Raw genomic sequence first — 14053 nt, 5'->3', positions numbered from 1 at the left:
ACTAAAGTTGAACAATTTTAAGCCAGCAGACCCAGATAACTTGCATACGAGTTTTAAAAGAGTTGCCCATAGGAGCTTGCTGGACTCTTAACGTTGATTTTCAGTAAGTCTTGGAGCACTGGGAAAGTTTCAGAAGACTGGAAGAAAGCTAATGTTGTGCTAATATTTAAGAAGTGTAAATAGGATGACCCGGAAAATTATAGGTCTTTTAACCTGACATTGATCCCAGAAGGATAATGGATGGCTGAAACAGGACTCGATTAATAAAGAACTAAAGGAGGGTAATATAATTAATGCCAATCAATATGGATTTATTTTGAGAAAAGAACCTAACTAACTAGATATTTTTTGAAGAGATTTCAAGTTTGGTTGATAAAGGTAATAGTGTTGATGTAATATATCTACACTTCTGTAAGGCATGACATTCTGACTGAAAACCAAAAAGGTATAAAAATAACATGGCACACATGGTCTCAAAATGTAACTGTAAACAGGGAATCACCATTGAATGGGTGAGTTTCTAATGTCATCCCACAGGGATTGGTTTTGGCCCAATGCTATTTAACATTTTTATTAATGACCTGGAAAAAAACAAAATCATTACTGAAAGTCTGCAGATGACACAAAAATTGGAGAAGTGGTAAATAATGAAGAGAAGAGGTCACTGATTCAGAGCAATCTGGAATGCTCGGTAAGGTGGGCACAAGCAAAGAACATGCATTTTAATAAAGCTAAATGTAAATGTATAATCTGGGAACAAAAATTTGGACAATGCTTACAAGATGGAGAACTTTATCCTGGGAAGCAGTTAGTCTGGAAAAGATTTGGGGGTCATGGTGGATAACCAGCTGGACATGAGCTCCCGGTGTGACTGTGTGGCCAAAAGGACTAACATGATCCTTGGATGAATAAACATGGGAATTCTTGAGTAGGAGTACAGAGGTGGTTTGACCTCTGTATTTGGCACTGGTGTGACCACTGCTAGGATACTGTGTCTAGTTCTGGGGCCCACAATTCAGGAAGAACGTAGATAAATTAAAGAGGGTTCAGAGAAGAGCCACAAGAATTATTCAAGGATTAGAAAACATGCTTTATAGTGACAGACGCAAGGAGCTCAATGGATTTTAGTTAAAGAGAAGGTTAAGGGTTGAGTTGATTACAGACTATAAGTACCTACCTGGGGGAAAAATATTTAATAATAGGATCTCCAATCTAACTGGTGGCGCACATCACCTCAATATTGGTGCACAAAACAAAACTCATTCCACACATGGATGGAAAAAATTACAGAGAACGTTGCCAATTGTCATGGTGGATTCCCCATCACTGACAGTTTTTAAATCAAGATCGGATGTTTTTGCTAAAAAGATCTGCTCTCATTCTAAAGGAATCATTCCGGAGAAGATCTATGGCCTGTGTAACACAGGTCAGGCTAGACGATCACAATGATCCTTTCTGGCCTTGGAATCTAGACATCTATGAGTTCTGAGTGTTACTAAGTGTTCATCGTACTTAATAATCCTGCCCTCAAAGATCTCACAATTTAACACAAAGTACAATACAGAATAACTGTTGAAAGTATGAAGCAAACAATAACAGTTTAACCTTCCTTCACAATGAATGCTTCTCAGTAATGTGAGTTGAGTGTACACACCAAAGAGAAAATGTGCCCTTCAATCTTTAGTTTGTTTCAAACCAGTGTTCAAAAGCTAAGAAAACGATTACTGTAAGTAGCCTAATAGAAAGACTGGCGATGATCTTATGCAGAGTTATGTTATTCCATACCCTAAGCTTTAAAATGACTCTCATTCAAAGCCTTTTAATTTTTATTTAAATTAAATACTTCCTTTGGTAGCACTTTGAGTTTCAGGCTGCAGGTTTCTTTGATCTGACTACTTCACAGTAGGGTTGCCAACCCTCCCAGTTTTGCAGAGAGGCTCCCGGAATCAGGCTCTATCTCCCAGAGGATACTGAAGACAAACTGGGAGATTTTAGACGCTAAAAGTCTGGTGGCACAGTGGGGCTTAGGCAGGCTCCCTACTTACCCTGGCTTATCTCCGCTCCCAGAAGCGGCCAGCACATCCCTGCGGCCCCTGGGGGGTCTCCACGTGCTGCCCCTGACCTGAGCGCCAACTCCACAGCTCCCATTGGCCAAGAACTGTGGCCAATGGAAGCTACGGGGGTGGTGCTGTGGGCAGGGGCAGAGCGCGGAGACCTCTGACACCCCACTCCCCAGCACAGCTGCCAGAGGGATGTGCTGGTCACTTTTGGGAGCTGCCCAAGGTAAGCCCTGCCCGGCCAAGGCCCACACCCCTCACCCCACACAACACCCCCTGCACCCTACCCCCTGTCCCAAGCCTGCACCCAAATTCCCTCCCAGAGCCCGCACTCCCTCCTGCACCCCAACCCTCTGCCCCAGCCCAAAGCAACTTCTCACAGCAACACAGATGGATTTAGGGGATGAAGAAGCAGCCAGACAAGCTTGTCTTTGCACATTCATAGTCCCCAGCTACTAACAAGTGATGCAAGGTGGCCTCTCAGAGGCAGATTTGTACCTCAACACACATCAAGGTCCGGAATTGTTAACAGTATAATTACACTTTTAAAATGGAATGAGAAGGCCATTGTCTCCACACACAAATGAAAATACAGGCCAAGTTCTATCCAGCTTTACATCTTGTCCAACCCTACTGAATCAGTCAGGGCAGAACATGGCCTTAGACTAGTATTTTGCATTTATACAGCATCTTTAGCCCCAAAAATCCCAAAGCCCTTCACAAAACGTGCCCATACACCATCACATTTGGGGTGGAGATTGGTAGTCAACCTCTTCCCAACATCCAAGGGGAGGAGGAAGAAGAATTTTGGACAAGACCACCAGGGCAAATCCTGATTTACAAAAGGTATCATGGGATCTTCAACGTCTAGACAGCGTTGACAGGACCTTTGTTTTTCATGTCTCATCCAAAAAGGCCTACATATAGCATCCACATGGTACTCAGATCTGCTTTGTGAATGATGAAAGACCAAGTCAGCTCTGCTAGGATTCATATTAGAAGGGAACAATTCATTGGCTTCAATGCAGTGTTCCATCATCTCACCTCTGACTACATATAATTGAAATATATCAAAGTAAAGGGGTCGGTTCTTCCTTCAATAGTAAACACCTCTGACACAACGGGCAGTGGCCATCATGACTCTAGGAGCAAAGAAACCTTGCAAAACTTCACCTGACTGTAGCAAGTAAAATATCATGAGATTTCTTTTTTCCTTTATCATGGAAAGGGTAAGCCTGAACTGTTAAGTCTCCATAAGGATTCTGCAAGGCAAGACAACAAGAGAGTCCACTGTAAAAAGATTATGATCTAGTTTCCATCCCTCTTTATTATTATTTATACAGTAGTAAAAGCTAGGGAGGCTGAATGGGGGTGAAGGCCGAACAGTACTACAAGCTGTATAACACAACAAAAAGACAATTCCGCCTCAAACAATTCACAATCTAAGCACAAAATGAAAGAAACACAGGGTGAGACTTCTGGACAATACAAGACGCAATGGGCACAGCACAGCAGCTGCCTAACCGTTGTCAAGCATTCCGCAGAAACACAGCAGAGGAGAGTTTTACGGAGGGGTCTGAAGAACAAGCTGGCCTTGGGTGTGTTTATCGAGAGCAGCTTCCATGTATAAGGGGAAGCATGGGAGAAAGCACCAAAGTGCTTGTTGGAAAACGGGGGATTCAAGACTGGTATCATTGGCAGAGTGCAGGCAGGAGTCAAAAGCTCAAATGCACATAAAGTAGGGATAAGTAGGGTGGGGATAGGCCATGAAGGGCCTTTAAAGTGAAAACAAGTAGTTATCATGACCTCCGTGACTTCCAGGGCTTCAAGAGGCGGCGGCAGGGCTGGAACAAGGACCCTGCAGACTCAGCCCCGTGGCTTCCTCTGGCGGCTGCAGCTGGGGCCGTTCACCACAGCCCCATGGTGTCCCGGGTTTGGTGGGGCTGCAGCTGGGGTCACGCAACCCCCTTGCAACTTCCCAGAACCATGTGTGTATGTGTCCTTCACCGCGGCGGCCGGGGCTTGGCAGGGGCTTCAGTCGGGTCATGCACCCCTGCCCCACAGCTGAGCCAGCTCTGGAACAAGGGCTGAATGTCTCCCATGGCTGCACCCCCCGCTGCGGCCACTGGGGTCAGGGCTATGCCCGTTGCCATGGTGGAGGGCTCGGCCTGTCAGTCCCTCCCCCCCTTGGGACTCCATTCCTTCCCCCTACCTAACCCTGTCCCTAGTTATTTTTAGTAAAGTAGCAAACAGGTCAGGGGCTCTGTGAATTTTTGTTTACTGCCTGTGATCTGTTCATGACTTTTACTAACAATAACCGGGGAAAAATCTTAGCCTTAGTTATCATTTGATGTGGAAAAGAGGGAACCAGCAGAGGGATGCAAAGTGGGAGGGGGAATGTGGTTGAAGCAGTGAGCCAGCAAAACAATCTCTGCAATAGCACTTGGAATGGACATAAGTTGGGCACGGTGGCATTGGTTAAGGACACAGGAGGAGGGGGATGTGGTAGTCAGAACACAAGGCCTAGATGAGAGTTTTAGCTGTGTGGTAACAGGAATGCTGGATCTTAAAGATATTGTGAAGAAAGAAACAAGGAGATTTAGACAATTCGTGAATGTGCGGCTGTAGAGAGTACAATATAATGGCTAGATCCCAGACCTAAGTGATGGGAGGATGATAGTGACTGACAAAGGAGGCATTAAATAAATATTACTAGTTTAATAGCCATGATCAGTGTTCCACAGGTGAACACAGCTCACCATAGAGTTCTGAATGGTGAGGTCTATTAGACTATGGGACAGTCTCACAAGGAAGTCCCACTGCTTTGGAACTTGTCTTGCAATATACTGCAGAGGAACAGTGTAGGTGACCTAGTAGGTCTTTAAACTTTTATTTCCTATTTTAAAATTAAAGAGATACTATTTCAGAAGTGAAACCAATGGACTAGATTGGATCACTATTTTCTCTGATGTCTTCGGGTGCTTTGTAGCTTATTTCATAGCTCATCAAAGATCTACTGTACATAGAACTGTATGGGAATAACAATACATGTTTAACACAGTCCAACTTGCACATCGTTCATATCAGTCATCAGTTTTAGTCTTTGCCCTGTCTTTAGACTGCAGGCCCCTCTCAAAAGGGACTTCATCACTAGTGCTGCCTGCTAGCCATCATGCAAGTTTGCAGTGGCGTAAAAATCAGTGATACGTAATGATTAGCTACAACTTTTTCTACTATTTGTCTGAACTCTTCAGAATACGAAAAGTTCATGCTTGCTGACCTGCTGCCCTGCTGGGTCTCCTGTGCTTTTCAATGGATCCGTGGAAGCAGAAGGAGCAGCTCCAGGGACCTTCAGCTTAGCTTCGCTTTTTCGACCCTTTACCACATGTCTTGTTCTTAAATTTCCTTCGGCAGAAATGCCTATAGGAGGAAGACAAACAGACGTTGAGAGGAGATTCTTAGTTTGCTCTTACACGCCCCCACCCCCCCCCAAGAGCTTATCACAGACGCTTCCAAATAAACTCTGTAAATACTCCCAAAATAACCTATGGACTGGGAACACACTTGCTAGTTCTGTCCTATGACTGCACAAACCAAAGTACAAACCAAAGGTCCTTCTGTAATAACACCGTAAATAAGGACTAACTAGGCATCACAAATAAGGCTAATGTCACCGCTCATGTGACATATTTTAATGTTTCACATTTTACAGATGATATTTAGTCTCGGAAGCATTCGATTTTTTAATTGGTAAATGTCAATTTCACTGTACACACACAAATGAAAAAATATTTCCATTGACAATAATAAAAACGTACAGAGGCAAAGTCAAAAAAATGCTGCTTGAAAACTCAGTTCAATTTAGGGTATTTACTTTGTATATTTTTATATGTGATGTTGACAATTTGTGTTTTAACAATTATAAAACTAACTTTTCAAATCTCAGCATCTGTCATTAACTAGTGTCTGACCCCTTCATAATTACTCACAACTCTGAAAATTTATCAATAAAAATCTAAAAATGCTTAAAAATAAAAAGTGATATTATCTATTGAAATTATTAAAAAAAGAATTCTGCCAAGCCTACATATATATTGTTGCTGTATATTTTTGCCCAAGATTAATGCTATTTGTTCCTCATGTCAAACTTATGGGTAACCACGATACCTGGTTCTTATCTGGGAGCTTTTCACCAGTACATCTCAAAATGCTTCACAATCTTTAATGTATTTATCCTCACAATACCCCTGAGAGGTAGAGAAGTGCCATTAACCCTACCTGAAGGAGAGGGAAGCAAGGCACAGAGAGGCTAAATGACTTGCCCAGGGCCACAAAGGAAGTCTGTAGCAGAACAAGGAACTCAACCCAGGCCTCCCAAGTCCTAGGTTAGCACCCTGACTACTGTGTGAACACTAGAGAGATTTTCACTATTGCTAACATTAGTTCAGCTCCACTGCCAGTAGCTATGTAGTAAGCTCTGACGACTCAGGTCTTTGGTCTTTAGAACCCTAAGAACCAAATTTTTATCACTGTTCAGAGGTACCAGGCAGTTTTAAATATTTCTCACTTATATTAGCAAACTTGGTATATTTATTTTTTGGGTGGAGATTTCAAAAGTGAATTCCTCTCTTCCATCCCACTCTTCACCCCCATTTAGAGGGGACAGAGTTCCTAAAGTTGTCTGATTTTTTTTGGTCTGCATTATGAACTATTTCTACTGTAAATCCAGAAAGTTATCCTAAAATCACAAACTTTCCTTTCCAGGTCACAGACTGTTAGGCCCTGTCATCATCTGGGCTTGAGCCATACTAGCTACAATCACATTCAGCCATGTTTTAATTCCGCTGTAACATAGTCCCTCTACCTTGCATAACTAGGGTTTTATACAAAAAAAAAAAAAGTAACGTCAACTGTGCTGGTCCAAACCTCGATCACATGGTTTCTCAATGCAGTTTGCAGCCCAATTCCGTCAACACACACACACACACCTTGCTCGTGTTATGCGTTACATGCATATATTTTAGAATCAGGCAAAGACACAACCTTGTTATACCTGTTTTAAGGCTCGCTGTTTGAAAACAGTTAATATGATTATAAATTCTGGGACAATTAATACCGCCATCTAAACTAAATGTACAACAGTTCCATCTTTTATTATAGACTGGATTGATCTCCTTTTAATTCATCTTGCCCCAAAACTAGCTAAGAGATGTTCAAGCATTTAGAGATGTTCAAGTCTTTAACAGCGATACAATTAAGATTCAGCCTACACCACAGATTAGACAGAACTGTGCCCTATGACTACATCGGAATGAGTCCCTAAAACAACTCATCTTCTACCGTATATTTTTATAATCAGTGAGCCATAGATCCTCTACTATAATCTTTTATATCCCAGCACAGGCAGGTTCTATGTCTCATGTGCAACTGAAAAATACAAAACTGAAAAATCACAGCAATGTTTCACTTGACAAAGTGTCATTTACAACTATTAGGAAATCATACCTGGCACATGCACCACTGGCTGTTCTTCATCAGAAACTGTATGCAATTTCATTAAAGGAAAACAAATTAAAGAGAAAGAAGTCCAAGCTGAGATCTACAAAAAGAAATATGAAAATGCACCTTTAAATCTGTGATTTGCAAAAAAATTATTGACCCAACGCCTTTTATGAGTCTCCACCATTTAGAAAGCATCTATTGCAGGACAAACTTGACCAGAACAAAACATGAATGCCGATTTTGAAAAGAAGACACTTACTAACATATGCACTCTGTATGTACTAGCTTTCATCTAAAGATCATCTCAGAGGTCATCTTTACAAAAGATTCACAGGACCAGACCCAGTTGCAACTCTAAGTATTAAGGTAATGAAGCAACACAATATTTATTTGAACTAGACTAAAGTTAACATTATATAATGAATCTCTTAGGACAGACAGCGAAGGCAAATTGCTGAGACTTATGTATGTAGTCACACTGACACTGAACCACATACCACAACAGACTACACAGTGCACAAGGTATATGACTAAGACCATTAAGCTAAAAGGAAACAAAGATTTAAAAGGAAGTTGGTCATTCTCAGCTGATCTTTCCTCAAAGGATAGATGAGAGTTGAATGTCTAGGGACTTTTCATGTATTTGTTTAGGCAGGAGATTTAGATTTGGTTTCAGGCAGTTATTTGTGAATAAAGCTATTTCAGAAATATTCAAATAACTGGTTGTTACAATCATAAATACAATTTACTATATCTAGCCCTCTAAAAGCACCTGGAACTGGGCAACATATTATTTGTATTACAGTAGTGCCTACAGAGCCAAAATCCCTGCCCCATATAAATTAGTCTAAAGATAAGAGCACAAAAAAAAGCAGAATCCAGAGCAGGGTGTGGCCTTTAGAGTCTCTTCTTTAAAGAGACAGTATGCAGTTTTGTTGTAGCAGTGTCAGTTCCGGGATATTAAAGAGACAAGTTGGGTGAGGTAACAGCTTTCATTAGACCAACTTCTGTTGGTGAGAGAGACAAGCTTTTGAATTTACACAGCGCTCTTCTTCAGGTTACGTGTAACCTTGTTTCTCATCAACAGAGGTTAGACCAATAAAAGACATTACCTCACCTATCTTGTCTCTTTAAAGAGACAGTGTTGGTAAGCAGAGGTAAAGATGTTTGTTTGCAAAATAAATAATTAAGCCCACCTTTGATTGAAAGAATTGCAGAAGTCCAACTTGCATCACTATTTACGCTGTTTACTTTTTCCCGTTTTTCTTGTCACGGACAATGAAATTCAATTACATCAGTTCTTCAATTGTCTCACTTTCATGTTCTTTGTCTGCAACGTTTGAGTCTCAAATACTGCAGGGCAATATTTACAAACCATCGTTCTCATTCCCAGTCCTGAGGAAGAGCTCTGTGTACCTTGAAAGCTTGTCTCTCTCATCAACAGAAGTTGGTCCAATAAATGATGTTACCTCACCCACCTTGTCTCTCATATCCTGGGACCGACACAGCTACACCACCACCACATAAACTCTGCCCAGATAAACAGCGACACTTGCAACTCGCCGAGAGCTGTGAAAAATGTAGCCAATTGCACATGCTGAATGCAGTGGTCCACAGGGGAGACAAGAAGTCGCTGTCCTTATGTACCATCTTGATCCAAGAAGCCTCAGCTAGGATCAAGATGCCCATTGGACAACTTTTTCCCCACCATGCAGAGCTTAGACTAAAATAACAATGTCACGGCAACAACCAACATTTCTATAAAGCAGCAGTGCTGTGGCACTAGGTATGGTGCATGAGCCAATAAAACCACCTGCAAGGGACATTCACTGTATTCCAGAACAGCAGCACCCTTCCAAGCTGAGACACCTCCCAGTCTGTGTGTTCCCTACCAAATGTCCCCAGAACAGTTCATATCCACTCCCACTGAGATAGTACACAACCATGTACACACATGCCCACTCCCAGTGCCGAGATGGGCTGAGATACTCCTCCAATTTCATCCATACATGACAGGCTGGGACAGGACACTGTTCCCAGCCCAGGCTGACTCCTATATTTCCACCCCATGAGATGAAACAACCCCATGGTCTCTACACACAAACATACACAATCTGTGTGCACCTCCGCATGAGCAGAGGGCCCTCAGTCTCTGTGTTTCCTTCCTTAGGTACTTATATGGCCCTCATCACCATAGTAGCTGAGCACCTCACAATCTCGAATGTATTTATCCTCACACACACACACACACCAGCGTTATCCCCATTTTACACCCAGGGAACTGAGACACAGAAAGCCTAAGTAACTTATCCAGTTATCCAGGATGTTTGTGGCAGAGCAGGGAATAGAATCCAGGTCTCCCACAATCTAATGCCCTAACCACTGGACCATCCTACAAGTTGAGCCCCCAACACCCCTGTCTCCTACAGGCTCAGTCCCCCACCCCCAACATCCCGGGCTCCTACAGGTTCAGCCCCAACCCCCAAGCCTCCTACAGACTCAGCCCCGCCCGGCCTCTGCTCTGCCCCCGCCCGCTGCCGCCTAGGCGCTCCGCGAAGGATACTGTCCCTGCTCCAGTAAACGGCTCCTCCGGGCCCAGCAGCCACATCCGCCATCTTGAAACAACCGCCACTCCCAGAGTACCCCCGCCGCCCCCAGCGCTCGCAGCCCATTGGCTCCCCGACCCCAGCTTGGTCCTGCTACAGCCGAGCCAAGCCAAGACTCGGGAGGGTCCGTGCGGTTACCCGGAAGAGCGGCGCATTCTGGGAGCTGTATTTCTCCCTACGTCCTGGCCCAGGGAAAGCCGCTCTCAGCGAACTCCAAATCCCAGGAGGCACCGCTCCCAACGGCCCGTCCGTCACCTAGGCTGGAAACTACAGCCCCGAGAGTTCCTCGCTGCGCAGTCTCCGGTACAGGGCGCGAGCGGGGACAAATTCAGCTCCGTTCCCCTCTCTGTGTCTAGGGGTTGAGCTGGGCGGGGGGCGTGCTGAGGATGGAGGACAAGCCCTACGGCAGCCTCAAGCCCTCTCTGGACAGGCTCACCCTGGGGGTCATCCGGATATTGGGTGAGTGAGGGACCGGCCGCGGGCTCTGAGCAGCCCTGGGTCGCCGCGTTGGCATGGAAACGGCGGCCGGGCTGGCATCGGAGTAGCCCTGCCATGGGGGTGGGGGCTGGCGGGGGACTCCCAGGCTGCCTGCGAGCAGAGGTGGGAGTGGGCCCGTACGGACGGAGGACCGGTAAGAAAAGGAGACTGACTGAGGGAGGGAGGGAGAGAGAAGCCTGCTCCCTGCCTAAGAATAGTTTAAACTCCGCTGTTCCCGGCTGGCTCAGCCCCAGGGCTAGGAGTGGTTTCTGGCCTCCTTGTTAATTTCACTCACAGTAGCTGGGGGGAGTGGGGCGGGTGTGTTTGCCTTGTCTGCCCCCGAGATGAGGGGATCTTGTCTCCAATATACACAACAAACACAAGCATTTGGCTGCACAGCTTAAATCCTGAGCTAATAAAAGCAGGTGGAAGGGGAAAACTCACCGTCACATTGGTTTCTTGTCTCTTCCCTCCCTGTCCTCCAGCCAGGCTGCAGACAAGGCTCTGCATCCACCCCCCGCCCCCCCGACCCCAAGCAGGGGTTCTCCTCTAGGCTTTAGCTTCCAGTAGGGACACTGGCTGAGATGCCTGCTGCTGCTGCCTGCATAAAAACAATTTAAACTCAGCTGTTCCCTGCACAGTTCAGCCTCCAGGATTAGAAACTGTTTATGGCACACTTGTTAATTTCACTCCCCGTTTTTGTTTGGGGGGGGGGAAGGGAGGGTGTGTGTGACCATGGCAGGGGCAGTTCTTTTCTGCTCCTGGGATGAGGGGATCTCCTATACACAAAAAAACAATCAAAATCAGGAATCATTGTCAAGTTCAAATCTATCCCATTCCCTCCCCAGCAGAGGATCATGGCTGAGATGTCCAAACCGCTTGCGGATCCTCTTTGAAATGTTACTGAACCGCGCAGGGAACAGCTGAGTTTAAACTGTTCTTATGCAGGAGGCAGGCTTCTCCCTCCCTCAGCCAGTCTCCCTGCTGCAAACTGCAAGCTAGAGGGAAGCTCCTGCAGCTGCTGCTCAGTGCCAGGCAGGGAGAAAGCATGGTGCCTAGTGTCCCCAGCCTGGCTGGAGGAGGAGGGAAGACATGGAGAAAAATGTGACAGTGAGTTTTCACTTTTTCAGGCTTATTCCAATAGTAAAGTTTTATTATAGACAGTACTGTTAGTAGTAATAGTAGCTTTGTTTTCTCTATGTCATGCAATGGGAGGGATCCATGAAGTACGTAGAAGAGGTGGGTTGCTTGCGTTTGGACCATATGGATAAGAAATGTAAATTACTTTCATTCCTACCCAAACCCCAGGGCTCCCAGCTGCCTCTGCAGCTGCTAGCTCCGGGGGTGATTTAAAGGGCCCAGCCCCTAGCTTCAGCTGAATCCCCGAGCCCTTTAAATCCTGATTTAAAAGTCCCGGATTTAAAGGCCCTACCTCTTCCGATAGAGGCCAAGCCTCTTCTGGTTGAGGCCCCTCCCCCTCCGCAGGACTCTGGAGTACCGACAAGTCCTTTAAGTTACTTTCACCCCTGCCTATGAGCTCCATGGCAGCTACATGGGCACATCCTGCCTGCCAGCCACAATACCCATAGCCTCGTATTATTGGGGTCTGTGGCAAAACCCAGCAGGGGCCCTAGGGTGGGACCAGGAGGGAGGGCTTGCTCAGTGGTTTGAGCATTGGCCTGCTAAACCCAGGATTGTGAGTTCAGTCCTTGAGGGGGCCACTTAGGGATCTGGGGCAAAAATCTGCCTGGGGATTGGTCCTGCTTTGAGCAGCAGGTGAGTCTAGATGACCTTCTGAGGTCCCTTCCAACCCTGATAGTCTGTGATTCCATGACACACAGCAACAGATGGGCCCTGCCCCTAAAAGCTCACCCTGACTTACATGCCTTATGTTTTAAACCCAAGAGCACCCAGCACTAAATGCCCTTAACTCCTAGTGCGAGGCTGTGGCCAAAAAAGCTAATGTCATCATAGGATGAACAAAGAGGGGAATCTCAAAGTGGAGTAGAGAAGTTATTCTACCGCTGCTGCAATACCGTGTCCCGTTCTGGTGCCCACAATTCAAGAAGGGATGTTTATAAATTGGAGAGGGGTCAGAGAAGAGCCATGAGAATGATTCGCAGATTGGAAAACCTGCCTTATAGCGAGAGACTCAAAGAGATCAACCTAGTTAGCTTAACTTTCTCTTTAAGGGGTGGCTTGATCACAGTTTACAGGAACCTGTGTGGGGAACAGATATTTGATAACAGTCTCTTTAGTCTAGCAAAGGAAGGTGTAACATGATCCAATGACTGGAAGTCGAAGCTAGACAAATTCAGACAGGAAACCAAGTGTAAATTTTTAGCAGTAAGAGTAACTAACCACTGGAATTATTTACTGGGGTTCTAATAAACCAGGGGTCGGCCACTCCTATGGCACACGAGCCAATTTTTAATAGCACGCGGCTGCCTGCTGGGACTCCACGTGCCATTAAAAATCCTGCCGACGCGGCAAGCTGCGGGGTCCACGGTCCCGGGCCGGAGCACCAACTTAGCGCAGCAAGCTGCCGGCCCCTCTGCCACCTTTCCCCAGAGCCCTGCTGCTGCACACGCAGTGCTCTGGGGGCTGGGACTGCGCACTCCCGCAGGGCAGCGTTTGGCTCCATGGAGAGGTAAAGACGCTCCCCGCTCATCCAGAGCCCTGCTGTTGTGCGCACATCGCTCTGACGGGCGGGGCACGGCTGGGCTGCGCTGTGCGCGTGGCGGCAGCAGGGCTTCAGATGAGCAGGGAGCCTCATGGTAAGAGGGTTGGGGGGATTGGGTAAGGAGTGGGGGCAGTCAAGGGACAGGGAGCAGAGTGGGTTGGATGCGGGGGTGGGATCCTGGTGGGGTGGTTAGGGATGGGGGTCTCTGGAGGGGGCAGTCAGGGATCGGGGGGGTTGGATGGGGCATGGGTTCCGGGGTCTGTTTGAGGAGTAAATAGGGGTCAGGGCAGTCAGGGGACAGGGAGCAAGAAGGATCCTGGGGGAGCAGTTAGGGTAGGGGGTGTCTCTGGAGGGAGTGGTCAAGGGACGAGCTTGGGGGGGTTGGATGAGTCAGGAGTTCTGGGGGGGCTGTCAGGAGGCAGGGGTGTGGAGAGGGGTTGGGGCAGGCAGGGAGCGAGGGGGGGGGGTTGTGGGGGTCCTGTCAGGGGGCAGGGATCAGTTAGATAGGCATGGGAGTCCAGGGGGTCTGTCTGGGTGCGGGGGTGTGGATAAGGGTAGGGGCAGTCAGGGGACAGGTAGGGGGTAGGATCCTAGGGGGGCAGTCAGGGGACAAGGGGCAGGGAGGCTTAGATAGGGGGTGGGGTCCCAGGAGGGGGTAGTCGGGACAAGGAACGGTGGGGGTTGGAGGTTCTGGGGGGAGGCAGTCACCTAGCCCTCTGCCCTGAGCC

General features: G+C 46.6%; 2 protein-coding genes across 4 annotated transcripts in view; one reads left to right on the top strand and one right to left on the bottom strand.

The window, feature by feature from the left end:
• KIAA1328 (KIAA1328 ortholog) overlaps positions 1 to 10312 on the bottom strand; it is a 262209-nt gene extending 251897 nt beyond the window's left edge. For both annotated transcript variants that reach the window (XM_050943589.1, XM_050943590.1), the window contains exons 1-3: positions 10123 to 10312; positions 7563 to 7598; positions 5338 to 5477 (exon numbers count right to left, since the gene is read on the bottom strand). In XM_050943589.1, coding sequence (XP_050799546.1) covers positions 5338 to 5477; positions 7563 to 7598; positions 10123 to 10231 — 285 coding nt within the window. In that variant the 5' untranslated portion in view covers positions 10232 to 10312. The remainder of the gene's footprint in view (positions 1 to 5337; positions 5478 to 7562; positions 7599 to 10122) is intronic.
• A 126-nt stretch (positions 10313 to 10438) lies between these two features.
• TPGS2 (tubulin polyglutamylase complex subunit 2) overlaps positions 10439 to 14053 on the top strand; it is a 62727-nt gene continuing 59112 nt past the window's right edge. Inside the window, exon 1 of one of the 2 annotated variants that reach the window (XM_050943683.1) lies at positions 10439 to 10624. In XM_050943683.1, coding sequence (XP_050799640.1) covers positions 10552 to 10624 — 73 coding nt within the window. In that variant the 5' untranslated portion in view covers positions 10439 to 10551. The remainder of the gene's footprint in view (positions 10625 to 14053) is intronic. The other variant, XM_050943682.1, reaches the window with a different exon arrangement.

The sequence above is a fragment of the Gopherus flavomarginatus genome, chromosome 3 (assembly GCF_025201925.1).
Source record: "Gopherus flavomarginatus isolate rGopFla2 chromosome 3, rGopFla2.mat.asm, whole genome shotgun sequence".
Taxonomy (NCBI): domain Eukaryota; kingdom Metazoa; phylum Chordata; order Testudines; family Testudinidae; genus Gopherus; species Gopherus flavomarginatus.
The sequence above is the reverse complement of the archived record's forward strand: the minus strand, read 5'-3'. Positions and strand labels throughout refer to the sequence as shown.